A 24,600-nucleotide genomic window follows, 5' to 3' on the forward strand; every position below is an offset into this window, starting at 1 on the left:
TCTAAACTTTGTATCATTGTATATAATTAATATTTTTAACATTTTATTACGTATTCTTCCTTTAATTTATTCAAAAATAAAATATTCTATTTTATATCTTATTATATTTTATAACGATTTTAATTTATCATCAAAATCGTTTTCGATTATTTATATTATTTTATATAGAATATTAGATATAGAAAATCAATTTATGTATACAAAAAAATATAAATAATTTTTCCTTAATTTATTCTTAATTTAAGTCAGTAATTTTTATCGATTACAATACATGATATTAATAAAATATTTGAGTAATTGTTTCGTTCATGATGATATTTATTAAACTTATCCAACGGTAAACTATTCTTATATATTCTTTTTTTTTTCTTTTTTCTTTCAATTTTAGAAAATCATTAAATAATTAATAATATTGTATTCAATTATCAAACTAACGATAAATATATGCACAAAAAAAAATTACTTCAACAATGTAAAATGTACGTATTTACGTAAATACACAAATGTCAGAAAAATATAACGAATGTACATAAATATATTATACTTATATATTGTAGACGTAAACGATCGAAAAACGAAATGTAGTAAAGATAATATTTTCAATCGATATACTTTTCATTATTGAATAAATTATCAAATTTATCCAATTTATTATTTCAAATTTTTTATATATTTTTCGATGTTAAAGGGAAATAATTTTTTTTATAATTATTACTGAAACGCAAAAATTCATTGTATTTTTTTCAAATCAAATGTTCATTTCTAGATAATATTTGCTTAATTTTACATATTACGATATTACAATTTAATACAATTATGTACGATATTATTATAAAGAGATAATATTATAATAACTTTGTTCGCATCTGTGTTTTACAAATTTCTAAAATATATGTATATACAAATATTCTTGAAACCCTTAATGGTATACAATAATTTTAATATTTGAAATTATGATTTTTTATATTATAATTATATTTTACAAAATTTGATTTTATTAAAATCTGAATAAAAAGTTCAGAATATTAATATTTAATAAGAAAATGAAAAAGTAAAATAAAAAAAAAAAAAAAGAAAAAAGGAAAGGAAGATAAAACAAATATGATATGCATAAAGCAAAAATGAGACGTGAAAAATAAGAAATTAAAGATATAAATTCTAAAAATTTAGTAATTCTTACAAAAATGCTATTATATATTTTTTCATTTTTTATATTGAATATTAAATACGAAGTAAAGTATAAACTTTATACAAATTATGTTAAAAGGAAGAAAATAAAAATAACAATAGAAATAGTGTAAAAAAAAAATTATATCCGTTAAGGGTTTCTTTAATAGAATTAAAGAAAAATTGTATTTTACGATTTATCTGTGTGGTAAATTTTCTTGAATTTGAATTGAATTGCTAAAAATTTTACTATATCTACTATATCCGATATTGATTTATTACAACCTAAATTAATTGAAAAATTACATACACAAATGTTTCATACTATTTTTTTTAGTTTTAAATGATAAAATGTTGTACATTGTTATCATTAAAAAAAGGACAATGTTTTTATGAATTTCTATAATGGAATGATAATTGCAACTAAAATTGCAAGTAAAATTGAAATACTATTTAACTCACTGTGTGCTCGTGTTTATCGTGATATATTTCTTCCTAAACTGTATAATTTCTTCTTAAAGATATATAATATATAAAATTTGACTATCGAGACTATCCGAATGATTTTATTATCTTCTACGATGATAATATTTATGATTTAATGCCATAAATTTTATGTCAAAACGATATAATAATTATAATAGCATGTAGCATGAAAACATACAATATTTTTCTTTCTAAATCGTTTTAATAAATGTCAACATTTGTTGTATATTAAAATTTATATATGTATACTATATTATGATTTTTGCCTAAGATTTTAATATTCTTAATAAATTTATTAGATTATTATATCTCTAGAAATATTAACAGTATAACAAATTATCAATATTTCTTGTACCAGAAAAATATCACAAAAAATTTAGTAGTATTTCATATATATATATATATATATATATATATATATATATATATATATATATATTTCTCTATTACTATATACTAAAGTTGGTCTTAACAATAACAATAACATGCCTTTGAAAACTTTCTGCACTTATCAAAATCTTACAAATATGTACGTATACGTATGTCAATAATAATCGTAATAGAGTCGTATAGTTTATAAAATAATTTTGCAATATTTTCAATTTTTATACATAATATTTATGTAATTTCATTTCGAATAATCCTTTTTAATTTATAATAGTTAATAATTATTTGAGAACATATAATTTTTAAAAAAAAAACAAAGTTTTTCATACATCAATCCCAAATACAAAATTTTGTTATTTTTATTTTATGTGTAAAACTCCTTATTAACATTCATTCTCACAAATATCAAATATTAATATTTATTTATTAATCGATAAATAATTTTCCATTTGCGATTAATATTTCAGCTACTTGTTGTGTTAATTAAAAAGAAAAAAAAAAGAAGAAAAAAAAAGATATTCTCTCCTTTTGTTTCTTCACGATAAATCTTTTTCGTTTCAATATAAAAAATACAATTTCATATTGAAATCATATAAATTTTCTCATTTAATATTTCAGATGTTCAGAAATATTAAAATAGATGACATATTTATCAAATAATAATTTTCAATCAACGATGAAATGAAAAATACTTTTACCTCTATTCATCTTGCTGTTTCTATCTATCCTATTTTATTTTATTTTTGTCTAAAACAAGGATTGAAAATGCTAAAAGAACTATACGGCTCAAATTTTAATAAATAATAAAGATAACAAATGAAATGATAGTTTTTTCTATTGATATCAATGTTGTATTTTTCTTCTTTTAATAATTTTATCATCTATTTCATGATAACTTTGTAATTTTTTATAATTCTTAACATGTTTGAATTTTAAATATCTTTAAGCTCTTTTATCTATTTTTCTTCTAAATTATGTTAAAAATTGTATTATTTTTTTTAATTATTTCTGAATCAATATTTTGTATCATTAATAAATTCTAGTTTATATTTATATATATTTATTGGTGCTAAATATATATATATATACTATAAAAATATAAAATTTATATTATATTATTATTATATTTATATTATATTATTATTAAAATGATTTTTTTTTTTTTTAAACTTTTGCCTAACTACTTTTGTACCAAGATCTTCGAAAAAAAATTTAAATAACAAAAGATACATTAAAAATAATAAAATAACCAATAATTACAGATATTATATTGGATACTAAAGTGGTTCGTGCAAAAGTAGAATATTAGATTTTTATATTATAGTATTATTAATTATATAGATTTAATAATTAATCAGTTATAACTCAATATACAAATAATTTATAATATTATATTATAGATTATAATATATGTGCATGCGTGCGTGCATGTGTGTGTGTGAGGATACGTGAGGTATGTGTAACACAATATAGTATAAAATACTAATATTGTACAAAATAAAGGATTAAAAATCAAAGCACAATTTATCATTTTATCAAATTGTATTGAGACTAATATACATGTAAAATATTTAAGTACAATATTGGTTATAAAACATGATATATTAATTAATTTGCTTTTATGTTTTAGGCATATTATTTACTATTAATTAAAAGTATTAAGTTTGTTATAAATAATGGTTAACGATACAGTAGCTTATTATAAATAAGATGAAATAATTGAAATAATTTGTGTATCAAATAATTACTATATTATTAAAGTGTTGATATTATACTCGTTCAACTTGAGTTTTAATATATTTTAATAAATTTTTCTAACAATTGCATGATAAAATGAATATTTGTCATGAAGATATGTTAAAAAAAAAAGTGTTAATGTGTAAACTATAAAATTATATATTTTTATTTTATACAGCAATGTAATTTTAATTTACTATTTAATATTAAAAGAAGAATATTCCAGAACTCGACGTTACCGCATCATATATAAAGGTATTATGAACTGGTTTATATTGATTTGTGACAAATTTTATAACTTCTTGAGCTGTAAGGCCACCTAAAAATGCTGATACCGAATGCAATTCTGCTCCACCAAATCGACAAAATTCATGGACATAATCATCTTTTACCAATGGTCCACATCCCCATTCATTTAATAATTTTGTTATACATGCCTAAGAGTAAGAGTTAATTAATTATATTAATTATACGATAATTTTTATATTCGCTAAATCCTCTCTTCTCATATCATTATTTTATAAAAAAACATACTTTAAGCTTAACAATGTCAGGTTCTACTTGATCATCAAACTCTCCAGGATACGAGTTATATTCTGCTTGAAATTTTTCAACCCCTCTAAGAACAACATAATAAATCATCATACTTTCTGGATTTTCTAAACTTTGCACTGGAAAAAATAATACATATATACATATAATATTATATTCTTATGATGTATAATATTCTGTATATATTCTTCTGTTGATACTGTTTTATTTATCAATCTATCTTTTTTTCTAATATAATTTTTTTATATAATTTTTTTTATACTTTATAGCACGAAAAAAAACTTTCGATAGCAATTTAATAATATTTCATCCGTAGATATTTTACCTATATCGTTTGTATCAAAAGTTTTAGAATCATATTCATCCGCGATACACGTTCCTTTTTCCACGTGTATATTCGAAGCATGCCTGCAAAATAGTTTAACATCTTTTTCGGAAATAGAATCAGACGATTTTCCTAATTGTCGTAATAATTGCAATGTACGTCGCCATACTGATTCTGCATCAGCTATCGCTTGTTTGTAATAACTAAAATGGATATAAATATGTGTAAAATATATGATATATATTTACAATTTAAAAAAAAAAGATATCTTTTTAATAAACTTTTTGTAACAAAAAAAAATCTCACATTTGCTGAAGCGTTATATATTTCTCTGTATCTGCAGTCATATCTGGTAAAGTACCTTTTAACGGTAATAATCCGGCTCCTTCATTTTCAACAAAATCCCTTACTGCTTTTGCTATAATCCAAAATGAACTGCTCTGGAAATATGTTAAATCAGTTTAAAGTTATATTATCGATTAATTTAATCAACATTTTCTTTCTTGTACCTTAGCTGTTAGATTAATACATTGATCATCATTAAGAATATTCATCACATTATCTGGAATCTCGGTATGTCCCACACATGTATTAACAGCTTTAATAGCTTCTTCAAAATTTTCTTCGCTATTTGCAGTATCATTCTCATCTCTTCTCATTGCCTCTTTTATCATTTCTTTTAATTGATGTTTTTCTTTATAAGTTTTAGGTAAATCCTTTTTATGTAAAGTCCATTTTTCTAGAAATTTATATAGTATAACTAAGTACGGTATATGAGAATGATCTTTAAAACTAAGTTCATCTAAATTTATGGAATCAAAATGTTTTTTTAATATCTCAAATGGCTTGTCCAAACGTAAATCTGGAATTTCATTATCTGGATGTGTTTCTATAACCGTATGTTCTTTCACTTGAATTCTCATATATGCGATAAATCCTATACTTCTACATACTATTAAAGGTATATTTAATTCCCAAAGTCTTTGTGATAGAAGAATTAAAGATCTGAAAATTTTTTCTTTTGAAATGTACGATTTAGAATAATATCAAAAATTTTTGCTACATTATTATTGGCTACAATGATTCTTACTTCTCTGATAAAGAAGTGGCTACGACAACGGTAAAATTGTTAAAAAAATCTGGACTATTACATAAAATTTGTTCAGGTTCCTCGTCTATATAATCACCTCTAACATCTGAATTTAACTCTAAAAGCATTTGTGTTGCTACTTGTGCCCTTGATTTTCCTACACTGTCTGCTTCTAGAAAAAAACTATTAAGATATATTATTAAAACATAATGATAAATGAAATAAGAATATTTTCAATATATGTTATGTATATAAACCAAAATCAATGTAATTAATAATAATTGTTATAATATTTTATATATATATACATATATATATATACTTTGCACCGATATCTTCATTAGTAATTTTCTTGCCATCTACAATTGTAAACGCTCCAATACCTGGTAAAACTAGAGATTTTAAAATTTCTGTACCAAGGCCTGTAGCATTTATTACACAAATGTGTGCTCCTTCTAATGCAGCTTGACCATGATCACCCCATAACCTATATTTTAACATTATATATATTATTTTCTTTATTATATTACATTATATTTCCTTATTATATCATATTATATAATTTCATTAAATTATACAGAATTTAAAAAAAGAAAATTTTCTTACTTATTTCGTATAAATTTAACTCTGATATAAAACAACTTAAAATTCCAACCTATTTAATTAGTTTCGATTAAATTTATCATTCCGAGATAGGTTAGACATTATATCCACATACCTCAATTGTCTATCATATTTTCTATTTCTTTCAGATTGCTCTGGCGATTTTGGTGCTGGTGATGCCATAAGGATAGACTAATAAGAATAAAATAATGATATATATATATAATATTTTACTTTGGACAATGTAAAATATTACTTTCAATCAAAATTTTATTCACAACAACGCTTACTCTTATACTTATAAACTTGCACGAATCAACACAAATGAATCATTTTTGTAATATAAAATAAATTAAAATATTTTTATCGATCAAAACTAAATAGTATCTAAAATTATATAATAAAATTAAAAATTAATAAAAATAAAAAGAAAAAATAAGATTTTTAATATTAATTAAAAATGAAAGAAAATCAATAGATATGTAAAATGTCTCAAATAATTTCTTATAACCTATGCCTTAATTTTCAACTTGTAAAATTTAAAAGTCTAAAAGAATAAAAATCAATATATAATTCGGATCTTTTTACCATCGAACTATTAATTAAATTCATTCATTCACCGTTATATAATTTTAACAATGTAAATAAGTATGTAATTGATCTTCTATGGAAGCGATCTTTTTCTTATCTATCTCCTCACCGACCCTATTTTATCAACATATATATATATACATATATATATATATATATATATATATATATATATATATATATATATATATACACTTTTTTTGGCGGATATTTTTTCCTACTTCATTTGTAATCATTTGTAAACAAATATGTACTAAATAGAAATAAACTTCTATCTGTGTACTTTCTAATAAATATATATATATATATATCCGTTTATTTTTCGAATTAAGTTTCTTCCTTCAATCCTACGAAGTGTATCGTTTTGGTTATAAATTAAAGATTAAAAAATCAAAAATTTTAGAATATTTAAAATTTTAGAATTCAATACTATCTTGCTTGAAATTTTATTAAATATTCTAAGTTTTGATTCAATAGAAATATAAAATTATAATGTATATGATTTAGGAATATTTAATAAAATTACAAACATTGCGAAAAAATGGATTCGAAGGAATCTTTGATAACGTTTTTTTATGAAAATGCCTCAATATTCTTTTCTACTTCTTTTGTTGCCAAATCAAATTTTCATTTGTTTAAAATTTAAAATTTAAATTCCACCGCTAATTAAAATAGAAAAAGAGTTGATGATCGTAACGTCATCTCTTAAATACCAAAAACATCACTTGAAAATTATTCGAAAGATGACTGCAATTCTTATTCTATTTTACTTTTGAAACAATGTTTGAAACTATTTTTTCTTTTGAAAAGATGGCACTGATAATCAATTCTTATCTTATATTCTTTTTATATTATTTTACCTTCTGTACATTGTACATTTGATCTATGGCATTCCAGAGAGGGCAGTGATTTTTGAATTTTTATATCAATCTCTATCCTTTTATTTGCTATTCCTGTCTATATTATCTTTACTATATAAAAAAAGTATTTATATGCTCAAAAAAACGATATCTAATTAAATTTATCTTCTAATGATTAAAAATTTTTTTTACTTTTTAATGATTAATATTAAAATCTTAAGATAATATTATAACTTATATATTATAATGACTTAAAATAACTTATATATTATAATGTACAATTATATGTTATAAAATATAATGTTATAAATATATATATTATAATAATTTAATATAGTAATTTAATATAATAAATTTAAAAATCTTAATAAAACTATATTTTTTTATATTATTATAATATTATTTTTAAAATTTCGATTGTAAATTGTATCATTATATATTACATCATATCATACATATGTATGTACAATCTGTCTTTTGTACAATCAATTCATATGACAAGCATAAACAATTTTCTATTTGAAATTTTGAACTTCGTTTCTTATATGGCAAACCAACCTTACACGATGTTTTTAAACAAAAAGTTTAAAGTTATTTTCACTGTACTATAAGAATTTTCAATTTTTACAAAAATGGTAGGTAATTAAAATATGTTAAAATGCAATCACAAAAATATCTTCAGTTAACTTTGGCAATAATTAAACCACATATTGTTAAATCTCCTTTTGTGCTTCAGGTAAGAGGATATAACCTAAATTTTACGCAATTTTATGCGATATAAATAAGTACTACATACTTACATAAGTAGTACTTAAATTACTTACATAATAATTTTAAATGGCAGCAAAAAAAAAAAATGGGGTTGACAGAACTGTTGGTTTTCTTTCCTTTGAATAAAAATACGGTAATATTTAAGTAATATTGTAATTTTCAGAAAATTCGAGATTTAATAATTGACAATAATTTAAAAATTGTCAGATCACGCAGGACAATAATTACACAGAAAGAGGCGGAATTATTTTATGAAGAACATAAAGAAAAATTTTTTTACAATCGTCTTTTAACATTTATGTGTAGTGGTCCATCAGATATTCATATTTTAGCAGATCATAATGCTATTGCTAAATGGAGAAATTTAATGGGTCCTACAAAAGTATACGAGGCACAATATATTGCCCCTAATACAATTCGAGGAATGTTTGGTTTATCAGATACAAGAAATGCCACACATGGTTCTGGTATAATTCATTCATTTTACAAAAATTTTGCTTATTATTAACTATATATCATATATAAATAAAAATTGTTCTTTTAGATTCGGTGAAATCTGCTGAGAGAGAAATAGGAATATTCTTTAAAAACTTTGATTTACAAAAATGGTATCAATATGAGGAAAAATATTACAATTTAGGTCAAGTTCACTTTGACCCAATAGCATTTTTACATACTATTGATCAAAAATTTATGAACAGTAATAAAGGACAAATTATAAAGTGAATATTGCAAATAGAGTACCTGATTTTTATAATTTAATAGATATTTAAAAATATAGACAAAAAAATTGTGTATGTTATATTATACAATATAATTAAATATAAATAGATGTATATACATATATACAAACATATATCTTAATATAAATGATGCAGTTCAATATCTGACAAAGAATTCAAAAGCAAATTCAGCATTTCAATTGAAAAACAGTGAAATAAGTTTATATAAATGCTATTTATATTTTATATATAATCTCATTTTTCACTTCTATACTTAAGATTCAAATGGTATTCTTATTAAGATTAATCTTATTTCATCAATGAACTAAATTATAAATAATCAAATGAAACGAATATCTTTTTTTTTTTTTTTATAAATGCACACACACACACATATATATATATTTAATTTCTTCAATTTTTTTTAGATATATATATATATATATATTATTACATATGTGAGCATTTCAATTGGGAAATGATTAAATCAGATCCACATTTATATAAACTTATTTTGTCGTTTTCAAATATAACCGCGGCGAATTTTCTTATAATCCTTTTTACTTTTAGATAAAACTTAATTTTATAAATAAAATATTTTATATATAAAATTTTTAAATCACATGTTAAATAAAACTTAAAAAGAAAAAAAATATAACTATATTTATATATATGACGTGCGCGCGCGCGCGCACGCACATACACATGTGTACACATGCACGCGAGCGTACACACACATGTATATATGTGTCAAAATTAAAAACATAATTCAAAAAAAAAAAAGAAAATCATTGTTATCTATCAGCAACTCTACCATTTTGTTAACATCATTATTCTATGATTGTATTTATATTTAACAATATAAGATACCCTTCAATTATAATTGTTAATAAATTGAAATTATATAATAAATTCAAAAAGTAAAAGTTTTTTCTTTATTTTTTTTAATTAAAAAAAAAAGAAAGAAAGAAAGCATTACTTGATATTGCATCAAATTATAGTTTTTAAAATCTTGTCATATATTTGTCATATAGAATAATCGATTTTTATTAAACTTTTTCTGGAAACTTTCTCTGATAAATCAAAAATATGTGCTTTATTTTTTTTCAATATTTGATGATCTATTTAAATAAATTAAAAATGGTGAAATATAAACAATTAATGCATTAGAAAATGTATGAAAAGAAAAAAATTGAATTAAAAGAGTATGAAAAAATAATTACATTCGAAAAAAGAACCCAAAAACATATTAAGTAATAGAATTAAGTAGGAATGTATAAAAAGGATAATATATGTTTGTATTATGTAAATAATATTAAAATCCTAATGTTCTCAAATGTTCTTTTACTTTTTGACTTTCAGAGACTTTCAGATAAATATATACTCAATTTGACGAAATGGTAAAGCTCCATTGAAAAATGAGAAAAACACTTGTGGAGCTTTTTTGTTGTTTCTTATAGATTATGTTACACCCTCTGTAACCTTATTTAAGAAAATAATAATTTAAGCATTCATTTTTACATAAACTTTTGGTCTTGAGAAAACTTTTATTCCTTCTTCTAATTTATTCAATTGCTTTTCTATTTCTATTTTTCGTCGCTGCGCCCTAAGTGTATCTACTTTTATAGGCATCATATTTAACTCGGTTACATAATCTTGATAATCTGTAATAATAGTGTTAGTTTGTATGATTTTAAATAATTTTGTATTAAAAAGACAAATTTTAAATCACATACTTTTTTTTAACATTTGTAATGTTTCTTTACGTTCACAATCAGGCAATGGAATATGTCCATTTGGACAATTAGGATCTAATTCTTCTATTTTAGCTTTCTGTACCTGAATTTCTTTTCTATTTTTAATATACCTAATAAGAAAAAATTGTTTTTCAATAAAATAATCTTTTTATCATTGCTTTTGAAACATAGAAAATAAAATTATTAGAAGTACTATTTATACATTATGAATGATTATTTTAATTATTATTTTAATACTTGCAATGTTATTATTATAATATATTGAAGCATATATAATATATAAAAAATAAATAAATAAATATATATATATATATAATAATAATGATTCTTACAAACATATATTTATTTATTATTATTAATTTGTTTTATTTTTTTATTCAAATTGATTAATTATTTTGATTTAATTATTATAAATATTAAAGTAATTACTAAAATAATCATTTACAATTATAATATAATATATATCATTATATCACATACTTTGGAATTACACCCATACGATAATTATTAGGAAGAATATTATTGGTATTGTTATTCATTTGCGTTATTTTATTAGTTATAGAAGTATGTTCTTTGTTTAATTTAATAAAATCTATCTCTTCTTTAGGTGATACAAATTTTGAATTTTTTATACCATTTTTATTATGTACATTTTTTTCAAGAACTTGAACATCTCCTTGATCTAAAGGTGAATTTTTTATACTCCTTGAAGATACATCAATTTGTTCATTTGCATTATTATTAGTTGATGCTTCATTATAATTTAAATATTTTTTTGAAGGATACCTATGGAACAAATTATTATTATATAACAAATAATTAAATACAAAATATTTTGAAACAAACTACAGGAATATAATCTAGAATAATATTATTTTTTGATTACAAAGTTATAAGCAAATATTTAATATATTATAATAAAATAGATATTTACTAGTGGATCTTGTACGATTAGATTAATATCAATGTTTAATTATATTTACTTTATTTATATGATACTTATATAATATAATTTATAAAATATAAAATAATTTATTTTATTTATTTAAAATATTTAAATCATCAATATAAATTTAATATCAATATAATATGAAATTTATATTGTATTCTATATTTTTTTTATTCAATATCAACATTTAAATTATTAATTTTTAATTATATTGATTCTTTAAACATAATTTTTTGTACATTATAAGTTGTATAAAATATATATATTTATATTATATTTCATTATAATTTTACAATTAAATATAACATCTTTTTTTTCATTTGTAAATTTTATTTTTAAAATTGGAAATTTTATATTTTTTTAGATTTTTTTATATTATTTTTTTTATTTTATATTTTTGATTGGAAAAATAAGAAATATTTTATATGTTTTATATTATAATAATATTAATTATATTATATTATTATATTTTATCATAGATTATTATACATTATATTATTATAATCTTTATACAAAAATGAAAAGATAGATTAAATAATAGAAAAAATAATATTGTTTTTAGAATAATATTTTAAAAATTGTTTTTATAATCCAATTATACATACTTAATTACTCCCTCTGAATATAAATCCTCAATTTCCTTCATATTCAAAGTTTGAATAGCTTGACTTTTAACTTCAACTTGAACTTTCATATTATTATCAATATCTCCAATTGATTTACATGAAAAATTAGGATCCGATGAAATTTTCTCATGTAATTTTTGTATAGTTTTATGCAATCCCTTATGTTCTTTCTTTTTTTCCTTATTTATTAAATTTTTATTTGATGAATATATTGCCTTTTTTGTAGAAATATTATTTTTATTTAAAGCTGAAGTACTGAGTTTCTTGCATAGTTCTTGAGATTCTACTTTATTATTTACACTATTTGAATTCACACTAGTGTCATCATGTTTTTTTATACGAAAATTTGAATTAATTTTTGATAAAACATTATCATTATTATTATTGTTACTGTTGCTGTTATTGGCGTTATTGTTACCAATAATTTTTTTTTTGTTAGATTGTGATTTTTCTTCTATTCTTTTATTAATATGTAAATGTTCTATACGGCGAAGATTTTTTACATTTTCATGTATGAAATTTTTTCCTTTTATCGATTCTATATGAAATACAATATGAAATATAATATTAATTACTAGACAATTTCAAATAAAAATAATAATTATAAATGAGAAACTATTGTTTTTTAATAATAAGCGTCTTTTAATAATAAACACATGATAAATGACATACTTGAATCAGGAAAAATTCCTTTTAACGTTGTCATCTCAAAGTATTATTTAATACTATCTAGAGGTGAGCTTTTTTCTTCTTTTCATTCATCCATAAAATAAATAATATAATATTACAACTGTAATATTTTTAACTGAATAATTTTTAATGCATAATTTCAATTATTTCATTGAGCGTAACTAAATAAACAATGTTGTTTATGAATCGAAATACATATATATTTATATATATAGTATGAATATATTTATATGTATACATACGTATATTCAACTCATTCTACGCATCAAATTAACGATAATGAAAAAATAAAGAAATTATTGGCTGTCAAAATATCAGTATTAGGATTAATTTACATCTTGTACGCAATGTTTCTATAAATATATTGAAATAATAAACAGCAAATACAATTGTATTTAGAAAACTGAAATGATAAAAGTATTAATTTATCTTATATCTTTATTTAAATTTATAAAATTTATTTTAAAAAATGTTTAACAATAATAAATAAATAATAAAAAATGAAAAAATTAATTCCTTTTATTAAAAAATATATATTTTAAAGTATAAATATAATAATAACATTTTTTTATTATTATATTTATAACTTATTTAAACGTGTTTTTTTAATGTGTATATATATATATATATATATATAATATAATATAATAATATTAATATATATAATATATATGTATACATACATATATATCTTTCATTATTACAGTTATTTATTCTATGTTTAAACAAATAAATAAATACAATATTTTATATTTCATGAAATTTACAAATTATAACTTTGCAAATTTTAATTATTTAATCAATTATAAATAATAATAAAAATGCTTTGCGTTAAGTTTTGATTGTCTTTTGGAACGACGTCTGTAGCGTGAAAGTGACTTTAGCCGTTTGGAAATGGATAGTTTACCGTATAGACATCAATTTACCGTACAAGCTTCAGACAAAGCGTAGGGTAAAAATAATATTTTTTGTGCAAGATCGATCACTCAATTGCTTGGTGAACAAAAAAAAAAAAATAACATAAAAGATATTCTATTCAAGAATTGATTAAGTTTAGTCATTTATTGACTGTGGTATTAGTTTATAGTTTTAATCTCAAAAGATAGAGATTTTATACTTGTATAAATTTCTGTTGCCGATACAACTTTGTATTTTTAGTAGAATTTTATTACAGGTAAATTATAAAAATAATTTTTAATTTAACAACAATTCAAAAAATATTTTTTACTTTTAAAAAATTTTTTAAATTTTATATATTATTTTCAAAAAAAGAAATCATACGTCAAATTAACGTCTTTTATTGTGGTAGCCAATTACACAGAAAATGTTTTCCCGCCATATTAGTAAAATTTATTTCGGGTATGAAACTTTTAATTAAATACCAATTTTAATTTTAATTTTAATTTTAATTTTTTTATAAATTTACATATAATGTCTTGGGTATATTTATATTTTTTATGGTTGTTTATTTTTACTTTTATATTTACGTAATTTTGTGTTTACTTAATTTCAATACAATCGTATTCCATGTTTTGAATATATAAATTATAAAAATTTGAAGTAAAATTAAATTAAATAAAATTTTATTTCAATTATTTTATATTACATTTTTAATTTTATTACCATTTTATAATTATATTAATGAAATTTATTTTATTAAATATCAATAATACAAATAATGCTGTACTGATATTGTGCAATATGGTTATATGATAATTTTAATGTTTACAAATAAAGAATGTTACATGTGAAATTATTTTTTCCATAAATTGAGAATATTATAATATAATAAATAATTTATATATATTTTTATAAAAAAATATAATAATATTATATGTAATTTTAATAAAAAAGAAAAATTAAATTTCAATTATACAATGTGAAAAATGAATAATATATCATAATATATGATAAATAACAATCATTTCGAAAAATATTCTATGTTAAAAATTCTATGTTATTAAAATAATTAATATGAATAAATATATGAATAATTTTAATAATTAATTTTATGATTCATATGTTATTTTTTTTAATATTGATATATAAATATTATTTATTATTTATTCATACATATATATTTATGTATTTGATATATAAATTAATATTTTCATATTTTATAGTTATACAAAAAAATATCACATCAGAATGAGTACAGCGATAGAAAATGGAAGTAATGATAATTCAGCAAAGAAAAAAACTATTGAAGGCATATATCAGAAAAAATCTCAATTAGAACATATTTTATTGCGTCCTGATACTTATATTGGTTCTGTTGAACCAGTAACAGAAATTATGTGGGTTTATGACAAAGAAAAAGAATCGATGACACAAAAAGAAATAAAATATGTTCCTGGATTATATAAAATATTTGATGAAATTTTAGTAAATGCAGCAGATAATAAACAAAGAGATCCTAAAATGGATACAATTAAAATTGAAATTAATGCGTAAGAGTTTATATTACTTATGTTATTTAATCATAATATATAAAATATTAAATATAATGTATAATAGTGATTATATAATTAATAAGTAATAATTTTAATTTATGTATATAGAGAAAACAATATTATATCTGTATGGAACAATGGTAAAGGCATTCCAGTGGTAATTCATAAAGAAGAAAATATGTATGTTCCTACAATGATATTTGGTCATTTGTTAACATCATCTAATTATGATGATGAAGAAGAAAAAGTAACAGGTGGCAGAAATGGCTATGGTGCCAAATTATGTAATATTTTCAGTCATCGTTTTACCGTGGAAACTGCATCTAAGGAATACAAAAAATGTTTAAAACAAGTAATAGTTTCATAAAAATATATTTAAAGCAGATATTTGTGTCTTTTATATTTCTTATAATAATGTATGTGTGTAATTTGATTATATCTATAGACATGGAGTAATAACATGGGAAGTGCAAGTGAACCTAGAATTAAAGATTTTTCTGGCGAAGATTTTACAAAAGTTATATTTTCACCAGATTTATCAAAATTTAAAATGCAATCTTTAGACGATGATATAATTGCTCTTATGTCTAGAAGAGCTTACGATATAGCAGCTTCTACAAGAGGTGTTAAAGTTTTTTTGAATGGTACAAAGATTCCTGTCAAAAATTTTAAGGATTACGTTGATTTTTACATTAAGGGTAGAGAAGATGATGTTGGCAATCCTTTAAAAATTGTATATGAAAATTGTGGACCCCGTTGGGAAGTAGCTATTGCTTTATCTGATAAGGGTTTCCAACAGATGTCTTTTGTAAACAGTATTGCAACAACAAAGGTAATACATATATAATAAAATAAAAAATAAATATTATAAAAAAAAAATTTGTAAATAGGGTGGACGTCACGTGGACCATGTTACAGAATTAATAGTAAAACAATTGACAGAAACATTGAAAAAGAAAAATAAAGCTGGAGTAACGATTAAACCATTTCAAATAAAAAATCATTTATGGATTTTTATTAATTGTCTTATTAATAATCCCACATTTGATTCACAAACTAAGGAGAATATGACATTGCAGCCTAAAAGTTTTGGATCAAAATGCACACTTAGTGAAAAATTTATTACATCTGTAAATATTGAAATTATAATTTTGTGATATATTTTTCTATATGTATAATAAATTTTAATTTATATATAGGTAACGAAAATTGGAATTGTAGAAGCAGTTTTAACATGGGCAAAATTTAAAGCTGATAGTCAATTACAAAAGTTGGGACCCAAATCAAAACAAAGAAAGTTGCAAGGTAAATTATACATGATGAATTAAAATATATACAAGTAAATTAAATTATTTAAGATTCATATATAAATATTCAAATATTCCTCATATTGTAGGTATACCAAAATTGGAGGATGCTAATGATGCTGGAACTAATAAATCATTAGAATGTACACTTATATTAACAGAAGGAGATTCAGCTAAAACTATGGCTGTATCTGGGCTTGCGGCAATAGGTAGAGATAAATATGGTATATTTCCTTTAAGAGGTAAATAATATAATATAAGTTATAAAAATAATATAAATAATTATTCATAAATTACTTAAACTGTTCATATTTTTTTAAAATATTTTTAATTTTAGGTAAAATTTTAAATGTAAGAGAGGCAACACATAAACAAATCTTAGAAAATGCAGAAATTAATAATTTAATAAAAATTCTTGGTCTTCAATATAAGAAGAAATACGAAACTCGAGAAGATCTGAAAACATTACGTTATGGAAAAATGATGATAATGACTGATCAAGATCAGGTTAAATTTTTAATGAAATTTTATTTATATTTTAATTATATCAAAAAATAATTATATCATATCTATTTCTGTAGGATGGTTCTCATATTAAAGGCTTGTTGATCAATTTTATTCATCACAATTGGCCATCATTATTGAAATTAAATTTTGTAGAGGAATTCATCACGCCTATTGTTAAAGCTACAAAAGGAAATCAAGTATTAAGTTTCTTTTCAATGCCAGAATTCAATAAATGGAAGTCAGAAACAGAAAATTTTCATACTTATAAAATCAAATATTACAAAGGTGCATTTATAAATTTTAATTTTTATTTAATTTTATTTATTATTTATTATCGTATTTGATAATTTATATAAAAATATTTTCCTTATAGGTTTGGGTACTTCCACTGCCAAAGAAGCAAAAGAATATTTTGAAAATATGACTAGACATAGAATTCGATTTAGATATGATGGAGATCAAGATGATCAGAATATTATCATGGCTTTTAGTAAAAAATGTGTTGATCAACGAAAGGATTGGTTAATGAACCATATGGATGAAACAAAGAGAAGAAAAGAAATTGGTCTTGGAGAACGTTATTTATATGAAAAGGATACACGTACTGTATCTTTCTCCGACTTCATTAATGTAGAATTAGTTTTATATAGCAATTATGACAATGTTCGATCCATACCTAATATGATCGATGGTTTTAAACCTGGACAAAGAAAAGTATTATACACATGTTTAAAACGTAATGATAAGCGCGAGGTAAAAGTTGCACAATTGGCTGGTTCTGTAGCTGAACATTCAGCATATCACCATGGAGAAGTTTCTCTTATGTCAACTATTATTAATCTTGCACAAAATTTCGTAGGAAGTAATAATATAAACTTACTTCAACCAATTGGTCAATTTGGTACAAGACTTGCAGGAGGAAAAGATGCAGCAAGTCCTCGATATATTTTTACCATGCTTAGGTATATATATGTATATATAAATATCTACGGAATATTTGTATATGAAATAATAGAATGTTTATTTTTTTATCTGAATAAAATGGAATATCTTATGAGGAACTAAAAGTATTAACTAATATATTATTATAAATATTAATGTAGATAGTATAAATATATTATATAAATAATTTTTTTGTAAATGAAATATCAGAGAGTTAAATTTACATATTTATATATGCTGATAACTTCCGAGATTTAACGATAATCTTTTGATTAATCAATTATAAATAATGAAATATTGAAGATGATAGTCTTAGGGGCACAATTTTAATTATTCCTTTGTATTTATAGTATAATTTATTCATCAGTTATTCCATTTGATTTGCAGAAAAAAAATTATTTTAATAATTGATAAAAAAATGATTTTTATTAATAATATAATTAATTTAGGGTTTAGCTTAAATATATATAATATATAGTTTTTATTATTTTATTGATTTTGATTCTTTTTGATAATTTATTAAAATAAAAGAAAATTTGTTATGTAAAATAATATTGTTGAATTTTCTTTAATTTTTATAATAATATTTTATGATATTTTTTTTCATATATTCAATTTTTTGCAAATATTTTAATACTTAAATAAAACAGATATACAGAAAAAATTTTAATACATATAAGAACAAAAGAATTTTAATATATAATTTATTATCTATTATCTACAGTCCATTAGCAAGATATATATTTCACAAACATGACGATGCTTTATTAAAACATGAATATGATGATAATCAAAAAATCGAACCTGTTTTTTATATACCGACTATACCAATGGTATTAGTGAATGGTGCTGATGGTATTGGTACTGGATGGATGACAAAGATACCAAATTATAATCCTAGAGAAATAATTGAAAACTTATATAGAATGATGGATGGTGCTGATCCAAAACCTATGGTAATATCTGTTTAATATTTATTGTATATGTATTTTATTACATTTTTTTTCTATATCTTCTATAGGTACCATATTATAAAAACTTTAAAGGTGTCATAGAGAGTTGTGGAGATTTTAGATACATTATTAATGGCGAAATTTCAGTAATAGGACCAGATAAAATTGAAATTACTGAACTTCCAATCGGCACTTGGACTCAAACATATAAAGAAACAGTATTAGAACCAATGTTGCATGGAACTGATAAAACCCCTGCTACTATTACGTAAATATAATTGTTATTATTAGTATCATTGGAATTTTTCGAGATTTTAAACGATTAAAGGATATTTTTCCTTTATATTATTATAGAGATTATAAAGAGTATAATACAGATACAGCAGTTCATTTTATAATAATGTTAAATCGTGATAAGTTATTAGATTTAGAAAGAGATGGTCTTCACAAAGCATTTAAATTACAAACAACAATGACGGTTACATCTATGGTAAGAAATGATTTATATATTATTTAGTTAAAACATAAATTTAATAATATATTATAAGTAAATTTATTTTTTTCTAGTGTGCATTTGATGAGAATCAGTGTCTTCAAAAATATGATAGTGTTCTCCAAATTTTAAAAGGTTTTTACAAAGTCAGATTAGAAATGTATCACAAAAGAAAAGAATATTTAGAAGGAATCCTACAAGCAGAAGCGTCTAAACTTTCAAATCAAGCACGATTTATTGTAGAAAAATGCGATGGAACAATAGTAATAGAAAATAAGAAAAGAAAAGATATGATTGCAGAATTAATTAGACGAGAATATGAATCTGATCCAGTTCTGGCTTGGAAATTATCACAAAACAGAGAAGAAGTTTTAGTAAGTACTATATTTTATTTTAAAGTACACATATTTGAAATTTATTAAAATTTAATTGTTATGCTACATTAGGAAGCTCAAGTAAGTGTTAAAAAAAAAGTTAAAAAAAAAAAATCACAAACAAGAACAATATTTATTATAAATATCTTTTTTATCTCAATTTAAATATTTAATATATTATTTTCTATAATAGGAAGAAGTAGCTGAGAATGTTGATGATGAAACAGTATCATCTACTGCTATTACAAAAGAAAACTTTGATTATCTATTAGGAATGACATTGTGGTCTTTAACAAAAGAAAAAAAAGATGAGTTATTACGTCAAAAAGATGATAAATTAGCAGAATTAAAAAGATTACAAGCTCGTACACCTATTTCTTTATGGAAAGAAGATTTAGATAACTTGTTGAATGAATTAAACAGAGTAAGTTTTAATGTAATTTTTAATTTTTTTCGTATATACAATATTTTTTATTATAGTTAGAAGAAAAAGAACGAAAGGAAGAACAAAAATCAAAACAGTGTATTAAGAAACCACCATCTAAATATTATACTTCTGATGACATTCGTCGAATAGTACCTATAATTGATACCGAATTAAAAAGAAAAATTGAAAAAGCAGATATTGTATCTAAAGATAAAAAAGAAGGCATAAAAAAACAAAGGGTATTATGATATAACATTATTAAAATTCTTCTTTACTTTTCATAAAAGTATAACTTAATATTTTATGTAAAATAAATTAGGTAAAGAAAGAACCAGTGGAAGATAAAGATGAGTTTGATGTATTAATTGAAGCTAATGCCAAATCTTTAGATGATAGATTGGGCAATTCTCCAGAAAAGATAGAAAAAAAAGCTGCTGGTAGAAAAAGTATGTATATACGTAATTTAAATATGATAAAAAAAATTTTTACAGTAAAATAGTAATATATTATTTTATTATTTTAATTAGGACTAAAACAGACAACATTACCATTTAAATCAAAAGTGAAAAAAGAAAAAGATGATAAAAAAAAAGATAAAGATTCGGATAGTAATGACGATATTGATTTTGGTAGCATTTCTCCTCCTCCAGCTCCTCGTGCATCCCGTAGAACAGCAGGTATAAATTATTAAATTGTTTTAAATACATTTTTCTTTAACATTTTTCATTTTTTAATTTTATTTTTAATATTACAGCTAAAAAGAATTACAATTTTAGTAGTGAAGAATCTTCTTCTAGTGATGACGTTGTTAGTATTTCTTCAGATATCGAGCAGTAAGTATTATATATTTTTACAAATATATCACATTACATAAATATGAATAACATATTTTTATTAAATCTATTTTTAGAAAGACAAAACCTGTTACAATCGTCAATAGTGATTCTGATGATACTTATAAAATACATAAAAAACGTAAGTAAATATTTACATTTTCAATTATATAAAGATATTAATCGTATTATTATTGATTGTATAAAAAATATCACTATTAATTGTATTTTTATATCCATAACAGCTAGTTCGGAAGAACTTTTTGACTCTTTAATCGGTAGCTCTCCGGAAAAACAACCAAAAGCTATTGTAGCATTTAGTGAAGAATCGTCTTCAACAATCTCACCTCAGACAAAAGGTAAAATGTTTAATATTTTTAATATAATTATAATTGGAAAATATTATATTTAATATTATCAATTAATATTAAAATTTTATGATGTTGTTATATAATCTTTCATTTTTGTTTTAGCTCCTGCTAAAAAGAAAACTGAAAATGGAGGGAAAGGAATGAAAAGACAGATTAAGAAAAAAGTTATTTCTTCCGATTCAGACTCAGAAGAAATGTTCTCAAGTAAACAAACTCCTGTAAGTGATAATAAAATTTATATATTGCATGAAAATATATATAAATAAATAAAAGCTATTAAACACAAAATTTTATAAGATGAAAAAATGCAAGACATTTTAATATATATAAATTAATAATATCAATTTTTTTATAAATATTTTTAAATATTTTAAATCCAGTTGCAATTTAATTGTACGAGATTTATTTGACTATATAGGTAAAAAAAAGAAAGAAGAAATCCGAGTCAGAGGAAGACAGTATTGTTAATGTAGTAGAAAGTTCTCCATTACCACCTCGTAAAACTGCCGGTCGTGCTCGTAAACCTGTTTCGTATGCTGTTCAATCAGACGATGATGAGGATTCCAATTGATCGATTTTGTATAATATTTTAAAAATATAAACAAATAAATGGCACGTGTTTCACGAAATATAAATTCTAAAAACACGGTCTTAAGTTAAATGAGACCTAAATTTGGATAATAACAAATTTTGTGATCACATTTGATATAATAATAATAATAATAATTTTAACTCTTTGCACTCGAAAAGTGATTTTTATTCGTTCAAAATTAATATATAAAACTGAATGGCGACTTGAATAAAAAAATTAACAAATATGTTGCAATGCAACAAATTAATTATTCGACATTTAAATTATAACAATTAATGACTTTTTAAAACTAATATTCTTTAAATTTATAGAATTATGAATATCTATTCAAATTCATACACTTTTTATAATTTTTAGAATCAATATAATATAATATAATATATAATATAATATAATAATATAATAAATCAATGTAATACTAATACTGTTCATTTTTTTCTTTTCATTTTATTTTTCATTTTCTTTTATTAATCATTTTTTAATTATTCATGGGTTAAAGATCTGTGGATTAAAAGATCCATTATTCAATATAAAAGAACTAAGCTAAGAAACTTTTCTTTCCACGCAGAATCATAACATATCTTCTACATTTGTGAAAAAATTAAAATTATATTGAAATAAAACAGTTATATATTATATATTTATATATGTATATTTTAATTTTAATTTTATATAATATATATATATAGTTTTTTTTTTAATTTTTACATATTAGTTTTAAAAAAAAAAGAAAAAATAATTTACTAATCTTTATAATATAAATATGCTTTGAAAGATTACTTTTTTATAACGAAATGTTTGTAATGCAAATGAGTGCAAAGAGTTAACAAATTTTGCCTTGATCTTTATCAAGGCATTAGTAATTTTATATAATATTGTACATATATGTACTAGAATATATGAATTAGACTATTTTGAAAGAAATCAAATTTTACAATAATAATTAAATAATTTGCATAATATTGCAATATAAAAATATTTGAGTTATAGTATATATAAATATATATATATATATATATATATATATATATATATTTAAATATTTAAATATTTAAATATTTAAATTATATTGAAAATTAAAAATATCTATTAATTTTTCATGTTAATTTGCTAAAAAAATATTTAGAATATTCATTATTTTGTAAAAAAAAAAAAAAACAAAGAAAAAATTAATGTAATATCCATTTTTGCACACAACATAATACCAGCTTCTTAAATTTATTTATATTATTGAAAATCAATCAAATGTATAATATCTTATGAAAACTTAATAGCAATTAAGAAAACTTTTGTTATTATAATGAAAAATGTGTAAAATGAAAAGCTCACATTTTCATAAAATACTTATTGAATATATTAAACATATTAACTAATAATAATTATTAATAGTATTGATATTGAATGAACAATATAATTGATGTTCTGCGTATGTTTAATAACTACAAAAATTGTATAGATTTACAAAAATGTGATTGTAACGAAATTTTGTATTTATAATGAATAGAATATTAATTTAAATATTAAGTCGCGTTATATTAACTTAAACTTATTTTTATTTATTTTTTTTCTCTAGATAATAGAATAATTTTGTAATAAAATGTATTCTTTACAGACTGACATATCATTAATAAATAATGTACTTATCATAATATATGAAAATAATTTTATTAACTATAATTTCAATGAAGATAAATTTTTTATTTAATATGTAATGTTCAGCATGTTAAAATTCATATCTATACAATGCAAATAATATATATATGTATATATTATTTAATATAAATCTAAAATGATTGTTAAATGTTAATAATATTAAAAATGACATTAAATATGTCAATTTATAAAATAATAAATTATAACTTATGCTATATCTCTGCAAAAAGTATAATTAATTAAATATTATAAAATTTTTTAGAAAAAAATATAAAAATATTATAATTTATATAAAAATATGTATAATTTTTATTACAAAAATCACTTAAATTGTAGCATTTAATTTTTATGACATATTTTAATATTAAAATTCATTAATTTT

At 20.9% G+C, this 24,600-nt stretch overlaps 4 protein-coding genes across 13 annotated transcripts; 2 read left to right on the top strand and 2 right to left on the bottom strand.

Moving 5' to 3' along the window:
• Positions 1 to 3,920: 3,920 nt before the first annotated feature.
• Positions 3,921 to 7,074, bottom strand: LOC550745 (NEDD8-activating enzyme E1 regulatory subunit). 7 transcript variants are annotated; one of them, XM_026439702.1, is made up of 9 exons: positions 6,936 to 7,074; positions 6,463 to 6,539; positions 6,067 to 6,231; positions 5,745 to 5,927; positions 5,164 to 5,659; positions 4,961 to 5,094; positions 4,655 to 4,857; positions 4,312 to 4,448; positions 3,921 to 4,214 (listed from the first exon to the last, which is right to left on the bottom strand). In XM_026439702.1, the coding sequence occupies exons 1-9, from the start codon at positions 6,957 to 6,959 to the stop codon at positions 3,984 to 3,986; spliced, it is 1,650 nt and encodes a 549-aa protein (XP_026295487.1). In that variant the 5' UTR covers positions 6,960 to 7,074; the 3' UTR covers positions 3,921 to 3,983. The 7 variants fall into 7 exon arrangements, with proteins under 7 accessions (XP_026295487.1, XP_026295491.1, XP_026295493.1 ...); XM_026439706.1 differs by having other exon boundaries at positions 6,128 to 6,231; positions 6,936 to 7,054; XM_026439708.1 differs by having other exon boundaries at positions 6,128 to 6,231; positions 6,351 to 6,539; positions 6,936 to 6,997.
• A 1,239-nt stretch (positions 7,075 to 8,313) lies between these two features.
• LOC724131 (nucleoside diphosphate kinase 6) lies at positions 8,314 to 10,817 on the top strand. Of its 2 annotated transcripts, none has more exons than XM_026439710.1 (4): positions 8,314 to 8,433; positions 8,733 to 9,036; positions 9,114 to 9,363; positions 10,654 to 10,817. In XM_026439710.1, exons 1-3 carry the CDS (start codon positions 8,431 to 8,433, stop codon positions 9,293 to 9,295), a joined length of 489 nt encoding a protein of 162 aa, XP_026295495.1. In that variant the 5' UTR covers positions 8,314 to 8,430; the 3' UTR covers positions 9,296 to 9,363; positions 10,654 to 10,817. The 2 variants fall into 2 exon arrangements, with proteins under 2 accessions (XP_026295495.1, XP_026295494.1); XM_026439709.1 differs by having other exon boundaries at positions 8,346 to 8,534.
• On the bottom strand, positions 10,619 to 13,515 carry LOC724167 (putative uncharacterized protein DDB_G0289263). Its single transcript, XM_016911435.2, has 5 exons — positions 13,296 to 13,515; positions 12,603 to 13,161; positions 11,529 to 11,834; positions 11,028 to 11,158; positions 10,619 to 10,955 (listed from the first exon to the last, which is right to left on the bottom strand). Exons 1-5 carry the CDS (start codon positions 13,327 to 13,329, stop codon positions 10,795 to 10,797), a joined length of 1,191 nt encoding a protein of 396 aa, XP_016766924.2. The 5' UTR covers positions 13,330 to 13,515; the 3' UTR covers positions 10,619 to 10,794.
• A 701-nt stretch (positions 13,516 to 14,216) lies between these two features.
• On the top strand, positions 14,217 to 22,684 carry LOC724215 (DNA topoisomerase 2). Of its 3 annotated transcripts, none has more exons than XM_026439701.1 (24): positions 14,217 to 14,487; positions 15,437 to 15,763; positions 15,875 to 16,118; positions 16,212 to 16,598; positions 16,657 to 16,896; positions 16,966 to 17,071; positions 17,163 to 17,315; positions 17,411 to 17,580; positions 17,655 to 17,865; positions 17,954 to 18,542; positions 19,247 to 19,478; positions 19,544 to 19,743; positions 19,830 to 19,965; positions 20,043 to 20,342; positions 20,415 to 20,423; positions 20,536 to 20,766; positions 20,823 to 21,008; positions 21,089 to 21,215; positions 21,297 to 21,446; positions 21,524 to 21,602; positions 21,680 to 21,744; positions 21,848 to 21,961; positions 22,076 to 22,191; positions 22,392 to 22,684. In XM_026439701.1, the coding sequence occupies exons 2-24, from the start codon at positions 15,462 to 15,464 to the stop codon at positions 22,542 to 22,544; spliced, it is 4,500 nt and encodes a 1,499-aa protein (XP_026295486.1). In that variant the 5' UTR covers positions 14,217 to 14,487; positions 15,437 to 15,461; the 3' UTR covers positions 22,545 to 22,684. The 3 variants fall into 3 exon arrangements, with proteins under 3 accessions (XP_026295486.1, XP_026295484.1, XP_026295485.1); XM_026439699.1 differs by lacking the exon at positions 14,217 to 14,487 and adding an exon at positions 14,623 to 14,672; XM_026439700.1 differs by lacking the exons at positions 14,217 to 14,487; positions 20,415 to 20,423 and adding an exon at positions 14,623 to 14,672.
• Positions 22,685 to 24,600: the final 1,916 nt, after the last annotated feature.

The sequence above is a fragment of the Apis mellifera genome, linkage group LG3 (genome assembly GCF_003254395.2).
Source record: "Apis mellifera strain DH4 linkage group LG3, Amel_HAv3.1, whole genome shotgun sequence".
Taxonomy (NCBI): Eukaryota; Metazoa; Arthropoda; class Insecta; order Hymenoptera; family Apidae; genus Apis; species Apis mellifera.